The sequence below is a fragment of the Plasmodium yoelii genome (genome assembly GCF_900002385.2).
Source record: "Plasmodium yoelii strain 17X genome assembly, chromosome: 5".
Lineage (NCBI taxonomy): Eukaryota > Apicomplexa > Aconoidasida > Haemosporida > Plasmodiidae > Plasmodium > Plasmodium yoelii.
In genome coordinates, this window is record NC_036177.2 from 859,506 (window position 1) to 877,682 (window position 18,177).

General features: G+C 24.4%; 5 protein-coding genes across 5 annotated transcripts; 4 read left to right on the forward strand and 1 right to left on the reverse strand.

Annotated features, from left to right (window-relative positions):
• Positions 1–1,334: 1,334 nt before the first annotated feature.
• Positions 1,335–4,031, forward strand: PY17X_0519800 (methionine--tRNA ligase, putative; the record flags this gene model as incomplete). The annotated part of the gene is made up of 1 exon (XM_719023.2): positions 1,335–4,031. One exon carries the CDS (start codon positions 1,335–1,337, stop codon positions 4,029–4,031), a length of 2,697 nt encoding a protein of 898 aa, XP_724116.2.
• Positions 4,032–4,830: 799 nt separating this feature from the next.
• On the reverse strand, positions 4,831–8,040 carry PY17X_0519900 (U2 snRNA/tRNA pseudouridine synthase, putative; the record flags this gene model as incomplete). Its single annotated transcript, XM_719022.2, has 1 exon — positions 4,831–8,040. One exon carries the CDS (start codon positions 8,038–8,040, stop codon positions 4,831–4,833), a length of 3,210 nt encoding a protein of 1,069 aa, XP_724115.2.
• Positions 8,041–10,432: 2,392 nt separating this feature from the next.
• PY17X_0520000 (uncharacterized protein) lies at positions 10,433–11,761 on the forward strand (the record flags this gene model as incomplete). Its single annotated transcript, XM_723177.2, has 1 exon — positions 10,433–11,761. One exon carries the CDS (start codon positions 10,433–10,435, stop codon positions 11,759–11,761), a length of 1,329 nt encoding a protein of 442 aa, XP_728270.2.
• Positions 11,762–12,709: 948 nt separating this feature from the next.
• On the forward strand, positions 12,710–14,113 carry PY17X_0520100 (S-antigen, putative; the record flags this gene model as incomplete). Its single annotated transcript, XM_723175.1, has 1 exon — positions 12,710–14,113. The coding sequence occupies one exon, from the start codon at positions 12,710–12,712 to the stop codon at positions 14,111–14,113; it is 1,404 nt and encodes a 467-aa protein (XP_728268.1).
• A 2,098-nt stretch (positions 14,114–16,211) lies between these two features.
• On the forward strand, positions 16,212–17,162 carry PY17X_0520200 (latency associated antigen; the record flags this gene model as incomplete). Its single annotated transcript, XM_723174.1, has 1 exon — positions 16,212–17,162. The coding sequence occupies one exon, from the start codon at positions 16,212–16,214 to the stop codon at positions 17,160–17,162; it is 951 nt and encodes a 316-aa protein (XP_728267.1).
• Positions 17,163–18,177: the final 1,015 nt, after the last annotated feature.

Below are 18,177 nucleotides of genomic sequence, written 5' to 3' on the forward strand. Positions count from 1 at the left end.
ATTCCTCTTTCATTTTTTTTGTAATTTCTTTAAAATATGTTTTTTATAAAATAAATATATTATATGATCATAATAAAATATCATAAATAATTTTTTTTTTATATAATACATCTTTAAGCATATGTGCATGTAAGTGTTCTACACATTTGGGGTATATTTAAATATTATTTACAACGTCGTAAAATTGGCAATAACAATTTCAAAAATATTTTTTGGATTTTATTATATTGTTTAAAAAGTATATATTTTAAAATATTTTAAAAAATTAATAAATTAAAGAATATTATTATTGAATTTAATTAATTATAACAAAAAAAAATATAAATAAAATATTAATAACGACTTGCAATATTTATTACATAATAGCTGATTCGAAATAATAAAACCACAAACTCTATATTAAAAATATAAATAAATGAATATTATGCATATATCAATTGAATATGTAATTGTGCAGCCTCATATAAAAAAATAAGTAAACCCTATTTGGTGACGGTAACATAAGTTTGCATGCTTATTTATTATATATATATATATATATATATATATATATATATATTATAATTATCATTTTGAATTATATTTTTTTTTAATTACAAAATAATTTAATCTTGAAAATATTTTACCTTATTGTGGTGGAAAAACAAAGTAAAAAATATATAACATAAATGTAAAAAATTGTAGCATATTAGGATAAGTAAAAAAATAATAAAATTGAATAAGGATATACGAATAAATATGCATAATGAATGTAAATACATACAAAAAATTGTAAATATGCAAGAATGAATACAAATACATACATACAAATGTAATATAAGAATACAATTAAACGCGAAATATATCATGCAATTTTTGAAAATTTTCCATTTTTCATACGAATAAATCTATATAATATATTGTACATAACAAAAAAATACATATAATATATTATGTATGGCATTAAAATATATTTTAGCAATTATTTAATGCTCACAAACCATGCCATTTTTTAATTTTAATGAAATTCTAATTTTTTTTCATTACAAAATTTACTCGTGATTTATATTTTTAGATTATGTTAAGTTGATCGAATTGTAAATAATTTCCCCCTCACATTAATTTTACTTTTCTTTTCGTTTTTTTTCAAACCAAGAAATATATTTTAAAATCAGTACATTATAAAATTGAAGAACAACTTATTCACCTTATTATATATACGCTAATTAAATACGTTTAATATACATATCTGTGTATATTTACTCACATTTTTTTATCTGCACCTCTCCCTTTCCCTTTTTGTACCTCGGATATTATCTTAAAAGGGGAAAGTGGATCGAAAAATAGAAATAAACATGATTTTGTATCCAAATAAGTACTTACTATCCGGCACATTAAAATGTATGCTGGCAGCTCACATATATAAATTACCGGTAGAGCTAAGTGATGATTTTTTTTTCACTCGTACATTTGAAGTTGATAAAAGTCTGATAGTAAATAAGAAGCCACTACTTATATATGAAAACAAATTTATAAGTTCCACAAATGCAATATGTTTTTTATTTCATCGATTAAAAAATAAAGGTATAAACACAAAAGGTTTAGATGACAAACTACGTTTATATTTGACATGGATTGAATGGAGTGATATATTAGAAAAAAATATTGAACGCTTGAATAAAAAAAAAATAATCGAAAGTTTAGATTTGTTAGAGTCTTATTTGAGTGAGAATAAAAACAAAAAATTTATATGTGATGAAGTTGATCAAATAAAAAGAGAGGATGAATGTAGTGAAACAGATCAAAATCAAAAAAATGATATATGTGGAATTACATTAGCAGATATCTATGTATATACATCTCTGAAATATTCGAATATTGTTATATGCAATGAAAGCTGGTCACATATAAACAATTATATAGAAAGGATACATAATTTGGAAGATGTACAAAAAGTAGTAGAAACCGTTGAAAAGGTTCATAAATTAAAAAATATATATAGTTTATTTATATCAAAAGTTTGTGAAAAAAATATTAATGATCATGTAAAAAATGATAATTTTTATATAACTACTGCTATTAGCTATGTAAATGGTGAGCCACATATAGGACATGCATATGAAATCATATTAGCTGATGCAATAGCTAGATATCACAGAAATTTAGGAAGAGATATATTTTTTACAACCGGTGCGGATGAGCATGGATTAAAGATAGCAAATCAAGCATTAAGAAATAACATGACACCACAAGAATTATGTGACCTAAATGTAATAAAATTTAAAAAATTAAATAAAGATTTACATACTACTGAAGATTATTATGTTCGAACAACTGCAGACATTCATAAAAAGATTGCACAATCTATATGGATGAAATGTGTGGAAAATGGTGATATATATTTAGGTGAATATGAAGGATGGTATAATGTTCGAGAAGAGACATATATACCCGAAAATGAAGCTAAATTAATGAATTATATTGATCCACTAAATAATGTAAAATTAGAAAAAATGAAAGAACCATCGTATTTTTTTAGGATGTCTAAATATCAAGATAGATTGTTACAGTATATACATGATAATCCAGATTTTATACAACCAGAAAAAAATAGAAATGAAATATTACAACGATTAAAAGAGCCATTAGAAGATTTGTCTTGTAGTAGGACAAAATTCACTTGGGGTATTCCTGTCCCAAATGATCCAAAACATGTAATGTATGTATGGATGGATGCATTAATAAATTACTATTCGAGTTGCTTTATAAATAATCAAGAAAAAGTTAAATATTGGCCAGCAGATATTCATATAATAGGAAAAGATATTGTATGGTTTCACGCCGTAATTTTCCCAACAATTTTAATGTCTGCAAATATAGAGTTACCTAAATGTGTATTTTCACATGGTTTTGTGTTAGCTGGTGATGGTAAAAAAATGTCGAAATCTTTAAAAAACGTGATCGATCCAAAAGAAATTATAGAATCATATGGGTCAGATGCGTTTCGATTTCATGTAGTAAAAGAATCTAAAAGAGGGTATGATATGAGATTTGATGTAGATAATTTAGTGGATATGTGTAACTCTGATTTAGCTGATACAATAGGGAATTTAGTACAACGAACATTATCACTTTGCATTTTATCAAATAATGCAAAAATCCCACCTTTATATGATGATATAGATATTGATTTGCCATTCTGTATGCTCCATTTTATTAACAGAATAGAATATTATATGAAAAATTTCCATATTCATAAATTTTGTGAGAAAACAGTAAATGTTTGTAAAGATTTAAATAAATTTTTAACCGATTTGGCCCCATGGAAATATAAAGAAGAATCAGAAAAGAATAAAAAATTACATATTATAAGATTAATGTTAGAATCTATTTATTTTATTGCACATTATATAGACATAGTTGTCCCAATGATAGCATCAAACATATTTAGTCAATTAAATACACCGAAAAAGAAAATTGTGGATTTAAATCCATGGCTAAACAATTTGCAAGAAGGTGTAATAATTAATAATGATAATGTTTTATTTAAAAAATTTGAAGTAGAAACTGCTAAGATAAAAATACAAAAAGTTATTATGAAACTATCTAAAGTTATTAAAGTTATAGAACATGGTGAATTAAAAAATTCAACTATTTATGAAATTGAAACAGATGACGGAAAATATATAGCTCTTCTAAATTTACCACATAATGAAAATCATATTAATACACTAACAGTAGCTATTATGAATATAAAGCCTCTTACCATAAATAATATAACAGTAACTGCTATAATTCCACATGTACATAAAGAAATTTTTAAATTTCATCCAGACGAAAATATACCCGTTGGTACTTTAGTACATGCGCAAAATTATAAAACTTTAGTTAAACAAAGGGATAATTTAACAAAAAAAGAGATTAACTCATTGCAGCTCTCAATAATTAATAAAAATTGTTTTTATGAAAAAAATATCCCATTAGTTTTTGCTTCCTCTGATAATCCATTTTATCACGCAACTCAAACCTCAGGTGTCCTCAATTTTTTTTAGATAATTTATAGTCAATTCATGTGGTTGGTCCTACATATACCTTGATGGCGAATATACATATTTGTTTATATATCCTTTTATATTTTGGTCGATATTTTTTTTATTTTTTATTTTTTTCCTTATTGTTTTAAATATACATATTTTTCAATATACGCGGATAGAGTCATTGAGTTTTTTCTTCTTTATCTGCATAATTCGTTTAAAATGTTTATATATACATGATACATAATCTTAGAAATGGTAGATAATAGATCATTTTCAGTATAGATACAAAAAACAACTTTTCTTAGTTTTTAGTTCTTATGCACAGATAAATTGTGCATATAGACATATATATGTAAAAATATTTATTTATATTTAATTAATATTGGCATATTTTTGCAATATTTGTACTGTTTGTATAAAAAAATAATATAAGGCCATATCAATTTCTAATTTTTAAGCACATTGAAAATGTGTTATTATTAGTTATAATACCTCACAATATCCATTTGAATATGAATAAAGCATGGCGCATGCATTGCAGTTTCTCTTTAAAATATATAAGTTTTTTATTACCCCTTCAATGGTTTAATTTTCCATTTTATAAATTGACTTTACGCCGAATTATTTGGCCCGTTTTATAATTATATCTATATTCACAACAAATATGTAAAACACTTTAAAAAATATTTCAGCACATAAACATTAATGCATAAGGATAATTACATGTGTATAAATCGAATATTATGTAACATGAAAAATAATAAGCATAATGAAAATATTTAAAAAAATGTACATAATTGCATACAACAGTTAATTATTTGATTATTTCCATAAGTGCAACAGTAATATAAGAAGATTTAGGTAAAGAGCAAGTTAAAAAAATTGACGACATTTCTTGATAATTTGGTATTTCTTTAATTAGATGATCATGATATAAACTGCTGTTAGTAAAAACAATATTTTGGTCAAGTTGTTGGTCGTATGTTTGTTCACTTTGGTCATTTTTATGATTTATTAAATTGTATAAGTCGCCTTTTATTATCGGTATTGTGTTTTTCTTCGTTAAATCCGCTTTAATAAAAACTGAATGAAGATTAGATGGTTTGACTACAATTTTTCTATACCCTCCTGATGCATTAAATAAATGTTTGTCTGATTTAAAATGATCAAATGATAATTCAAAAGATTCTAAAACTTTTTTATATTCATCAATTAAGTTAGAAGGGAAAAGTGTATTTTTATCACCAGGAAGAGGTAAAACGACATCGTAAATATTATATTGGGAAATATTTTCTTCTGTTATTATAATTATTTTTGTTTCATCAAAATCAATTTCATTATTTAAAGATGAGTCATTTAGTTTTTTGTCAGAATAATTTGTTTCTGATTCGCTCATACTGTCATATGTGTAGTCTGAATTTACTCCATCGGGACTCTTTAATTCAGTTCCATAATTGCCTTTATGGGATAATTGAACTAAATCACCTATCACAATTTTAAATCCAAATTTGTTCATTCTTATATTAACTAAAATATTAAAAATTAAACTTTGCGTTGCATGTATAAACAACGAAAATATATCTTTTGGTATATTCATAAATGCATTTTTAAAATTGTGATTATTTTTTAATGACCCTAATATAATTTTTTCAACATGAGAATTGTTTGATATCGAATTGATTATTTCTTCTATTTCATTAGGTATTATATTTTTTTCGTTTTTCTTTTTGTTAAGAAAACGATTTAAATGATCATTATTTTTCTGGTATTTTTTTTTTTTTTTTTCGAAATTTTTTTCATTTTTTATTGTGGCGATTTTTATTGGTTTATCTGAATTCGAGTTCAGAATTTGAGTGTCGTTGTCTGGTTTTAGGCCTGAGTTTGGATCAATGGGTCCTATTTCATTTAGCTCGACATTTGATCTATCATTTTTATTTTCACTTTCATTTTTACTTTCATTTTCACTTTTATGGATAATATCGTTAGATTGAATAAATTCCTTCTCCACCTTATCCAGATAGTCCATCAATGTCTTCTTTTTCTCAGAATCCAAATCCGTATTTTCAATGATAAGAAAAAGGGCTTGCTTGTAGTTTTTTTTTAAAATAGAAATACCAATTTGATAATTTTTAATTTTTTTACTGCCAAATCTTTGATGGCCATAGTAATTAATAAATCCAAAATTTTTTAAAATTTCAAAAAGGTTATGAAATTTTATTTTTTCATCTTCATTGTTATTTACTCCCCTAATTAAAATTTTGAAAAAATTTCCTTTTAAATATCCTAAAGATAATTTGTTTTTTTTATATTCTAAATTGGATAGATAAACATTATTACACCAATTGTTATTATTAATCAACATTTTATATATGTCTTCTTTTTTTATTTTTTGTATGCAAAATTTTTGTATTGTTATTCCTCTTTTGTCCTTAATTCCACAATAAGATATATCAGAATTATTTTTTTTTAAATTTATTTTTAACTTTTTCAATATTTCGCATATATCTTTATTTTCTTTATACAGGTTAAAATGTAAATATTTTTTATCTCTTTTTATGCTTCTTTTTTCTCCTCTCATTTTGTTAATCTTATCTATAAAGTTGTCACTACTTAAGCATCGTCCTTCCTTTTCCTGAGGGATTGTGTAACTATTATTGTCGTTTTTTAAGCAATTATGTTTATTTTCTTCTTTCATTTCGATTTTTTCCGTTTCTTCTTTTATTATAGGAACAGTTGTATCGATCCCAATTTCTGCGTAGATATTTTTTTCACTTTTACTTACTTGATCTGCTTTTTGGCTATCTAAGTTATTGGTGTTACTCAATATAGGAATAAATTTTTCTTCATTTGATAGTTCGTTTATTTTACGTTTTTTTCTGACCGAGTTGTTTGAAAAATTATCACATTTACCATCATCATTAATTATGCTATCATAACATGACCCCAATTGGTTATCTTGAAATAAATTTAAATGAGTATCTTTCTGATGATTTATATCATTATGGTATTCGTTTTTTTTTTCCATGGATATTTTTATATCGTGATTATTTTGTTTATTTTTATCCTTACTAATATCTTTTAATTTTTCTAATCCTTCTAAAATAACATTTTCAAAATCGTCATTTTTATTAGAACGTAATTTTTTAGCATTCGACTTTAATTTATCAAATATCTCAGGGGGTGTAATAATTTTAAGACAATTAAAATTGGGATAAACTTCTATGATTGTAAAAGGTTTTTTATCATTTTCTTTATGCTCACTTTGGATTTGAGGATCAGTATTAATTTGATGATTTAAGTGTTCGTATGTATCTGATTCATTTAAATGGTCTGTTATATGATCGCTTAATATATTTCCATGAGATATAACTGTATCCAATTTAGTAACAGTTTTTGTTTCAGTTAATAAAAAAGGACAATATTTGTTTATAGCATTATGTATATTTTTTCTTGCGATTTTTTTTTTTTCATCAACTGATAGAATATCATTTGATTTGCTATTTTGATCCCCATTGGTTTGATCATTATATTCGTATAAAGTAGGATCATCAAATTTTGTTAAAACACAATATGGAATTGTGAATTTTCTTTTTGATTTTTGAAAAGGTTCAATATTTGAAGATTCGATTTTATTGTTTTCTACCTCGGACTGTTCATCCTCATTTTTTTGTTCTTTTTTTTGTTTTAGTAAATATATTTGGTGCAAAATATTCAAAAACTTTTTGAAAACATTTTGATCAGATTCATTTATATATTTTTTAAAATGTTGAATACATAAATCTGAATTACTTATATTTTGAAAAATATTTGTTTCATCACGCTTTTCTTTGTCTTCTAAAATTTGATTAATTTTATCCTTATTTATTATCTCATCCAAATGTAGAATAACGTTATTTTTTGTTATTTCGTGAACATGAAAATCTTCGAAAATTGTTTTTACTTTACCATTTATACCTTCGAGATTATGTATATTTTTCCTAATCAGATATTCAATTCCATGATTCTCAATATAAGGTAAATACATCGTTCATAGGAGAGTCAGAAATAGAACTGGGGATATACAAAATTAAAGAAAAGATAATATATATACCATTATATAATATATTTATGGATTTTTATTAGACCTTGGCAAAAAAGGGAAAGGATATATATCTTTTAAAAAAATATAACTTTTTTATTTTTATTATTACTATTATTTTTTGAATTATTATGTTAATCATTTAAGAGTGCAAAGAGGCAGGTTGGTAGCTCTATAAAACATTTTATATATAAATATATATGCAATACTTTGCAATGTTTACGTAATAATTTGTAAAATTGTTACTCATATTTTAATAAAACATAAGAAACAAAAAATTATAATGAACAAGTATCAGAGAAGGGGTAAAAAAAATTATATATAATCCGAAATTATATTGAATTATTTATTTTATTGTCGTTGTTATTATTACAAAATTTTCTTTTTTAATTGCTTTGGATGCAACAAAACTGGAATTTAAACATTGTTGTGCATATTTTTGTATTTTTTTACTATTAAAAAGGTTGTAATCATGTGGGATCCATATGATTGAGTGAGAAAAATAAAATTAACAAATATATTCCCTTTGAAGGGCTTGCAAATTAAATAGTAAATAAATGAATATACATATATATACTTCCAACGATGAAAAATTTAACCCTCTCTCTTTAAAATGGGAGAAAAAAACACATGGGAAAGGAAACCATAACACGGCTTCTTATGTAGTTTAATTATAGATTAATTTGTGTTAAGTATATCCCTATCATATAGACGGTTAAGTATACATTAGGTTATTATACAATTTCAGACATACAAAAAAATATATATATATACGTATCTACATTGGAGCTACCCAGATAAAAAGCGAACATATTTTGCATCAATCAAAATATAATGATCATATATTTTCATAATTTATGGAAAAGGGGAAAATATTATTTTATATGTTCCTAAATATAAACAAAACACTATTAATTTCCTACCTTTTTTAATTATTTGAATAGTGATTAATAAAATAGTAAAAAAGGATATATTTTCTAGTATTATTTTTTTCATTTTTTAATTAAGAATACATTACAACCTTTTCGAAGTTGTTAGTAAAATTTAAGGAATACTTATAATATATATATATGGTCAATATTATATATTATTAAATTATAGATTTTTTATTGAAATCTTTGTGAATGTTTATATTAATGAAAAAAATAAAATAATGGAGGTTGTTGCATATACAACTAGAAAAATAGTAAAATTGGCATCATTATTTTTTTTCTAATTTTTCTTTTTTCCTTGTAATTTATATTTGTGATAAAAAAAAAGACGAAAAGTTCAAATGTTATAATATTATGTATTCCTTCATATTTAATAGAATTAATTGATATTTTTGTTATCCATTTTAATGGTTTAATTTTTGTATAATCAAAATAATTTATTCCCCATGCTGGCTATGTTTTGAGTATTTTCTTTTGTTTTCTGCATCGATCATAGTTACAATATTAAAATTATATAAAATGAATATATTTGTATCAATGATATTAAAAAATAAAAAGAATATATATAGTATGCAGACCACATGGAAATATACACACAAGGTTTCTATAATTGCCTCGATTTTCCAAGTAAAAAAAAATATATATACATTTTGGTAGACATACCTTTATGATTGCTCAATTCGAGAAAATAAATAAAGGCTACAAGCTTGTAATATTGTTTTATTTTATGTTTCTATAATTAACTCAAAATAAAACAATTTGATAATCTTATATCAATATATTTTATGTGGTGTATAATTTAAAAAAAAAAAAATATGGCGATTCAATAAGCAAGTAAATATTTTTTTAAGTAACCATATTAGCTTTTTTCATGAATTAATAGCGTAAATAATTGCAATCAATGATTATGTTCAACAAAATATTTATATAGATCATTCGAAGGTTTAGAAAATATGTGTATGTATCATTTTGTCTATTATTATTACCATTTTTTATAATAAAGATGGTGGCACCAAAATGAAGAATAAGCATTTTTACTTAGGAATCGAAATGAATATTTTTTTAATTACAATTTTTTTATATGATAATATAATTTTTTTTTTATTTTTATTTATAATTTTTATTTAATATTTTTCACTTTCAATTGTTCCATTGTTTCATTTCATTGTATTTTATTGCTTACGAAATTTTCTTCTTACCATATAAATTTGAATAGACGTAAACATATGTATTTTTAATAAACTTGTTTGAAAAGAAATAATTGTATTTACTAATCATATGAATATATGTATTTCCTTATTAGTATAGTAACATATATACGCGTATTACTTTTGGAAAATATATATAAAAGGGAGAATTATTCTAAAAAATATTATTTTTTAACTTTCTTAAAAAAATAAGTAGCAATGAAGAAAATTATATCTATTAATTTTTATGTGGCTCTTATAACAGTATACGCATTTTATAATAATGCTTTATGCCAAGTAGAAGCAAATGAAAAAAAAACATCCCTAAGAAATGGAAATGCTTTAAGCTGGTCTTCATTGGACCATATAAATTTCAGTGATTCTGAGCATAAGGAAAATAAGTCCCAAGAAACGAAACAATCTAATGCTGATGAAAAAAAATCCAATGGTATTACCACGCCAATTGACTTATCAACAGTAGTAGAAAATGGTAAAGAAAATGGAGATAGCAATGGTCAGACGGGTGGCGCCCAACTTACTGATAATAAAAAAGAAGATATAGTTCCAACCGCTTCAAAAAATATAAATGGAGATACAGTGACTCATATACAAGAAAATAATACGAATCCTTCTTCAATAGTAGAAAGTGAAAAGGCATTAACGAAGTTAGAAGAAGTTCAGCCTGAAAAAAAAAACATAGAAAAAAATAAAGAATTAGATGAAAACCGTTCTAAGGTAGCAGTAAATACAGGGAATTTGTCTAATATAAACAATAGTGTAAATACTGAACAAGTAAATGGTAAAAACGTATCTGGGGGAAATATATCAGTTTCCCATGAAGAATTACCAAACGCAGGAGTGGATTCTAAGATCAATAAAAATGGAGATTCTTCACTAAATTTAAAAATCGAAGGTAATCCAATAAATGTAGATAAAAAAACACAAGATAAGGCAACAGATGAGAAAAAAAACATACCGAATAATGGTAATAATAATGGAGAAAAACTTGTTCCAAGTGAACAATTAGAAGGAATAAATGTACCAGATAGCGCAAAGAACAAAGAAAGTGAAAAAGAGAAAAATGATACTGATAATAAAAACCCAAATGAAAAAAACAATTTGGGATTAGAGCATGATATAGCAAAGACTATATATGAATTTATAATGGTCGAACTTCCAAAAGATAATGTTTTTACAAAGAATATCGAGGATACGGTTAAAAGTATAAATAATGATAAAAATTTAGTAAAAAATACGGAGAAAAATGGTGAAAATGAAAAAAATAAAATAATACAAGAACAACCAATAAAGAACCAAGGAGAATTAAATAATAAAAATGAACCTAAAACAGAAGGAAAGGAAACAACTACATCTAATAATGTCAATGCTAATAATACATTTAGTAAAATTGTTGAAAATATTAACGCGATACAAAATGAAGGTACATTCTTGAATAATATAATAAATTTATTTGGTAATCCAGGTTTTATTTCAAAGGATGTAACAAGTTTAGTAAAGGACGCAGTTTCTTTAATTTCAACTTTTTGAAATGTATTTTAAATAGGCGAAATAGTGTGTATTTACAATTGAGTTATATCATACATATGTATTATGAATCCCCTTAAATTTTCTGAACACTGAATAATAAAGTAGGATGTTTGCAATAATGATATATTGAGGTAACAATGGTATATATAAAGAATATAGATGATAATAATAAATAAAAAATAAACGGAATCCTCATATATGCATAAAATATAGGTAAGTTACTATGTGATCAATATGAATATTATTAATTTTTTCGCAAAAATAAAATTTATTTCAATTAAAAATTGAAAAAAATGAAAATATTAAAAATTTTACACACATTCGGATGATACCACTCTTGGTATTTTTGTCCATTTTGCTTTCTTATTACCATTTTTTATTTTTTTACAATTTGGATATTTTATTTTTTGTGTTATGAAAAATTGCTAAAAAAAATTATAAAAATAAATACGGAAACAACTAATGATAATAAATAAGAATTTTCAATTGGTGTTACGTTGATCAAATTTTATAAGTTTTAATATTTCTTATGCACATATGTGCATATTAAATTAAATATGTATTTATTACCTTCCGGAATATTGTTTGTCTTTTTTTTGTTCTGCCACCAAGAAGTATCAATCTAATAGTTAACTTGTATTTAAAGCCTATTTTTACAACTAAAGAATACTTTTTCATATTATAAAAATACACACACATATAATATAAATGATTATTATTTTTTATATTCTTACATTCTAATAATATTAGGATATTTTTAAAAAATTTAATATACATATTTATCATATAACTATTAATATTTTTTTATGATTTTTTTAAACAGAATAAATAAACATATTTATCATATAACTATTAAAATTTTTTATGAATTTTTTAAACTGTACAAATAAACATATTTATAATATATCTATTAATTTTTTTTATTGTGTTAATATAATAAAGGTAAAAATGAAAAATATTTTGTCTGTTTTTTATATTTTTCTTCTTTTGAAGATATTAATATTAGACAACAATGGCGTAAATAGCGAAAATACAAATGTACAGAGCCCATGTTTAAGGGGGGGTGGAGAAAACGGTAATTTCAAAATAAATACAAATAAGGAAAGTGAAATGTATAATGTCGCTAAAGGGGAAGAAGAGGAATCAGGAACTGAACAGGAAATAACTGAACAAATAACTAAGGAAGAACCCGCAACTGAGCAAATAACTGAGCAAACACCTCAAGAAGTAACTGAACCAACAACTGAACCAGAAACTGAACAAACAACTGAACCAGCAACTGAACAAATAACTGAACCAGCAACTGAACAAATAACTGAACCAACAACTGAACAAACAACTGAACCAGCAACTGAACCAGAAACTGAACCAGAAACTGAACCAGCAACTGAACCAGAAACTGAACCAAAAACTGAACCAACAACTGAACAAACAACTGAACAAACAACTGAACAAACAACTGAACAAACAACTGAACCAGAAACTGAACAAACAACTGAACCAGCAGCTGAACAAACAACTGAACAAACAACTGAACCAGAAACTGATCAAACAACTGAACCAGCAACTGAACAAATAACTGAACCAACAACTGAACAAATAACTGAACCAACAACTGAACAAATAACTGAACCAACAACTGAACCAACAACTGAACAAACAACTGAACAAACAACTGAACCAACAACTGAACAAATAACTGAACCAGAAACTGAACCAACAACTGAACCAGAAACTGAACCAACAACTGAACCAGCAACTGAACCAACAACTGAACCAACAACTGAACCAGAAACTGAACAAATAACTGAGCAAACAACTGAACCAGAAACTAAACAAATAACTGAGCAAACACCTCAGGAAGAACTAATAATTGAAGAAATAACTGAACAAATATCTGAACAAATATCTGAACAAATATCTGAACAAATATTTGAAGAAATACTTGAAGAAATATCTGAACAAACACCTCAAGAAGAAACTGAACAAACAACTCAGGAAGAACCATCAGATGAACAAACAACTCAGGAAGAACCAGCAGCTGAACAAATAACTCAAGAAGAACCAACAGCTGAACAAACAACTCAAGAAGAACCAACAGCTGAACAAACAACTCAAGAAGAACCAACAGCTGAACAAATAACTAAGGAAGAACCAGAAACTGAACAAATAACTAAGGAAGAACCAGCAACTGAACAAACAACTCAGGAAGAACCTAATCATGAAACGAATGCAGATAAATCATTCAAGAATATAACTGATGTAATGAATGACGATAGTAATTTTGATGATGTATCATCATTTTTTGAAGAAGAAATATCTCATCATTTGAAAAAGATTGAAGAAAATTAAATACACTAAATAATATAAATTTGGGTGTTATGCTCTTATGTTTCATTTATATTTATTTAAAGTTGTGTTATTTGTTAATAGGTTTTCACATGAATGCTGCTAAGGATATTAGGAAAAAATTAATAAATTTGTATATAGTATTCCTTTTGGAGTATGGTTATACCCTTGAAGAGGACAAATTATAAAAAAAATAAAATAATAATAAATGAATGGGAAGAATAGATAAACAAATTAATTATGTTGGGGAATATATATTTTTTTCAATATTAACTCCTTAACTATATCATATAATGGAACATTAATTTAAATTTTTATTATCAAAATATGAGTTTAATAATTTTTGTGATAATTTCCTAAAATTGTTAACTCAAATAATAAACTAAATGGTAATTTTTTTTACAATTTTTTTTAAAGATTTGTTTTATTATTATGTTATGTATATTTTTTAGTAAATTGATAAATTGCGAGTTCTTTGAAATGAAAATTTATATATTTTTAAGAAAGGCATGGTAGTTGTTCTATTTCGTTATATTTTTTCATATTATTTAATAATATAATATATATATATATATATATGTGTGTGTGTGTATTTTTTTAATTGTGTAATAACACATTGTAGATGTTTACAACTGTACACATTTTACCAATATTGGTAATATAATACTAGGCTTTAAAAACATTTATTAATAAATGAATTTGTGATATCATGGATAGTTATATTAGAAGATGCATATATATTTGTGGGGGTATAAAATATACTTTATATATTAGCCGTCCAAATATAAAATTTACCAAATTTAATTCCTTAAGACATGATAATGAAATTATAGTTAATTTCACATGAAAAATGTACTACTAATTTTATTTTATGTACCAACTTATAATAAAGATATTTACATAAATCATTACTAAAACCCTTGAAAAAACGAACAGTACAAATTTTATAAATACCTATTTAATACATAAACATATACCTTTGTGGATTTTTCTCTTTTTGCGATGTGTATGTATATGTTAAAATTGATTTTTTAACAAGCGAAAATTATCAATTAAAAAATTAGTGTTCTATTTGTATATTATGCATGTTTTATGAAACCTAATAAATTAAGTAATTATTGAAAGATATTTGCATATTGTAACAATAATTACCCTTTAAAAGACATCTTATTTTTTTTTTACTTTTGCGTATATGAACGAGAAAAATTGTACAAAATAAAAAAATTGGTATTAAGAACGGTAATAAAAAATTTATAATGGCTAAGGAATAAAATTTTCAAAAAATTTAGAAAAATGATGTGTAATTCTAAATATATGGTTTACATGTACGCAATAATTGTAAACACTCATAATATTTTAGAACAATTTTTCTAGGTGCAAACACCGAAATTTGCTTTATATTTTTTTAAAATTGTGGATCCGATATTTCATATTTTTCCTAAAGTATTATAATTTCTGCATGTGTGCAATAATTTTTTTTTATATACTATGAAAAGCGTTACACATAAAAAAAACATATATAAATAACAATACAAATTAAGAAGCACACTCTCCAATTTTCCATTTTTTTATAACAAATTAGATGGTTGTGGTGTGTAATATAATTAAAATTATAAAAACATATTAATTTACAGTGTGTAACTAATTTTAATTTTTCTTCCTTTTTTATATGCTAATTTTTTTATATTGCACTTTATATAATAAAAATATTTTATTAATAATTTATCATGAATTTTATTGTAATATTTTTTTGGAATATTTAACAAAAATTGCCTTTTTGGAAAATCGAACATTTTTTAATTATTTAATTTTCCAATATATGATTGTTAAGTGATTAACTATAATGGTTTATTTATTTAATGTCAATAGTAAAATAAATTCACAAACAATGATTTAATTGTGATAGAATAATGTCTTATTAACCTTTTTTTCGTTTTTTCATAACGCTTTTTGTTTTTTTATTCTAGTGTATTACTTAAAATCAAGAGACAAATACCATACATGTTCGCATTAGAACACAGAATATTATTATAAATATATTTTATCCTCTTGTTTAATTTATTGTAAATTTTTGTGACGTATTACTATAAATTATATAAAAATGAAGACTAATTTAGTTTTTGCTTTATTTTTTTTGTTCATAAGTGTGTGCGAATCCAATGCTAGTTTAAGAGGGCAATCTGAATTAAATACTTCACAAGAAGGGAAAAATGCCGAGCATAGTCAACAAAAAGATTCTGATGTACAACCTGAAGGATCTACATCTATAACTGGTAATAGCGACACCCTTTCTGGTGTTGGTGATGGTGCTGTTGTTGGTACTGGTCCTGGTGCTGGTCTTGGTGCTGGTGCTGGTGTCCCTGGTGGTGTTGCTGGTGTTGGTGGCGTCCCTGGTGGAGTTGGTGTTGGTGGTGTCCCTGGTGTTCCGGGTACTGGTGGTGTTCCTGGTGCTGTCGTTCCAGGAAGTCCTAGTTCAGATTCAGAAATTGAAGAACCACAAAATGTATTGACGGAAATAACAATAGAAAGCACTGAGAACGTTCAAATAACAGAAGAAGAATTAGCTGTATGTGAAGAAATTGAAGAAAGTTATGATGAAATGGAAGAAGAAGAAGAAGAAACTGAAGAGCAAATACCAGAAAACTTTGAAATAAATATTGAAGAAGATGAAGATGAAGAAGAGGAAGAAGAAGAAGAAGAGGAAGAGGTCGAAGAAGAAGAGCAAACCTCATCAACAGAAAATCCCGAAGCAGGAGAACAAGGAAGTACGCAAACACAAGAATCAAATGGTACTAATCCTGAATCATCTACACAAACCAATACTGATGAAAATGGTCAAACTATAAAGAAAGGTACAACCGGAGGCGCAGCGCCTTTAATTAATGCCATATCTAACGATCCAATTAATGCAGAATCTAGAAATGTTGTTGAATCTAAACAAGAAGCTAAAGAAATAATGAAAACCTTAGTTACTATGTTTGACGATGTCGATGTATTTGATGAACCTGTATTTGATTTCTCAGATGATATTTCACAATTTCTTATTATATAAACGTTCTAAAAAATGAACATATTTATCATTTTTTAACCTATTTTTTTTTAATATATTCCCATTAATATATTGTTATTAATTTATTGACTTTTTTATTGTAAAATGGGGAAAAGTGTTTTTTTATTTATTTATTTGTTAATTATAAGCAAATAGACAAATAAAAAAGCATTATATATAAATATACATACTAATGTGTGTCTATATATATACAAAGAATTGTTTTTAAAATGTGTTTCTTTTTATTTAATTTCATTTAATGACAATCCATTATATATTCATAAAAATAATAACATAATTGTTAATATTGGGAATATTATACTTTATAATTATAATGAAAAATTATATTTTTTTGTATACCCTGAAGAAAGTTATATTGTCCATGTTTCATTAAACCTAAACTTAAAACTTGATTGTTTTCTAAACAGTGTTTTGAATATGTAAAAACTTAAAATTTATAATATTTTACTAAGGTTTCTTTAAAATAGTAATAATATACACATTTTGCAAATCCAAATAAATATAATTTTATCCTTATAGGATATGTAAATTATCATATTATTTTGGAGAGGTGATAAGATATATGTTAAAGAACATATCCTTAAAATTTTATATTTATATGCTATAATTACCTTTTTTTCTTATTTTTTATGAGAAAACTATTGAAATGTTTAAAATAATTATAGGATCTTTTACAAAGTGTAAAAAAAAATAATATTAACAACGTTTTTATTATATTGTGTAAATAATGGAAAATTGTATTAATCTAATATATTAGAACAATCCTACTATTTTTTTCTTCTAAATAATAATTTATTATATTGCACTAAATTATGTATAGTGTGAATTTTTTTCAATTACCCTAATTTAAGCTGTTGTTATGATGTTGGTTTACTAATCCTTTTTTTTTTAATATCCCATATTTATTTGGATAATTATGTGTGTGTGCAACTGAAAATTATAATGACTATTATCCATTCAAGAAATGAAAAATAAAATTTATATTATTTTGGAAATC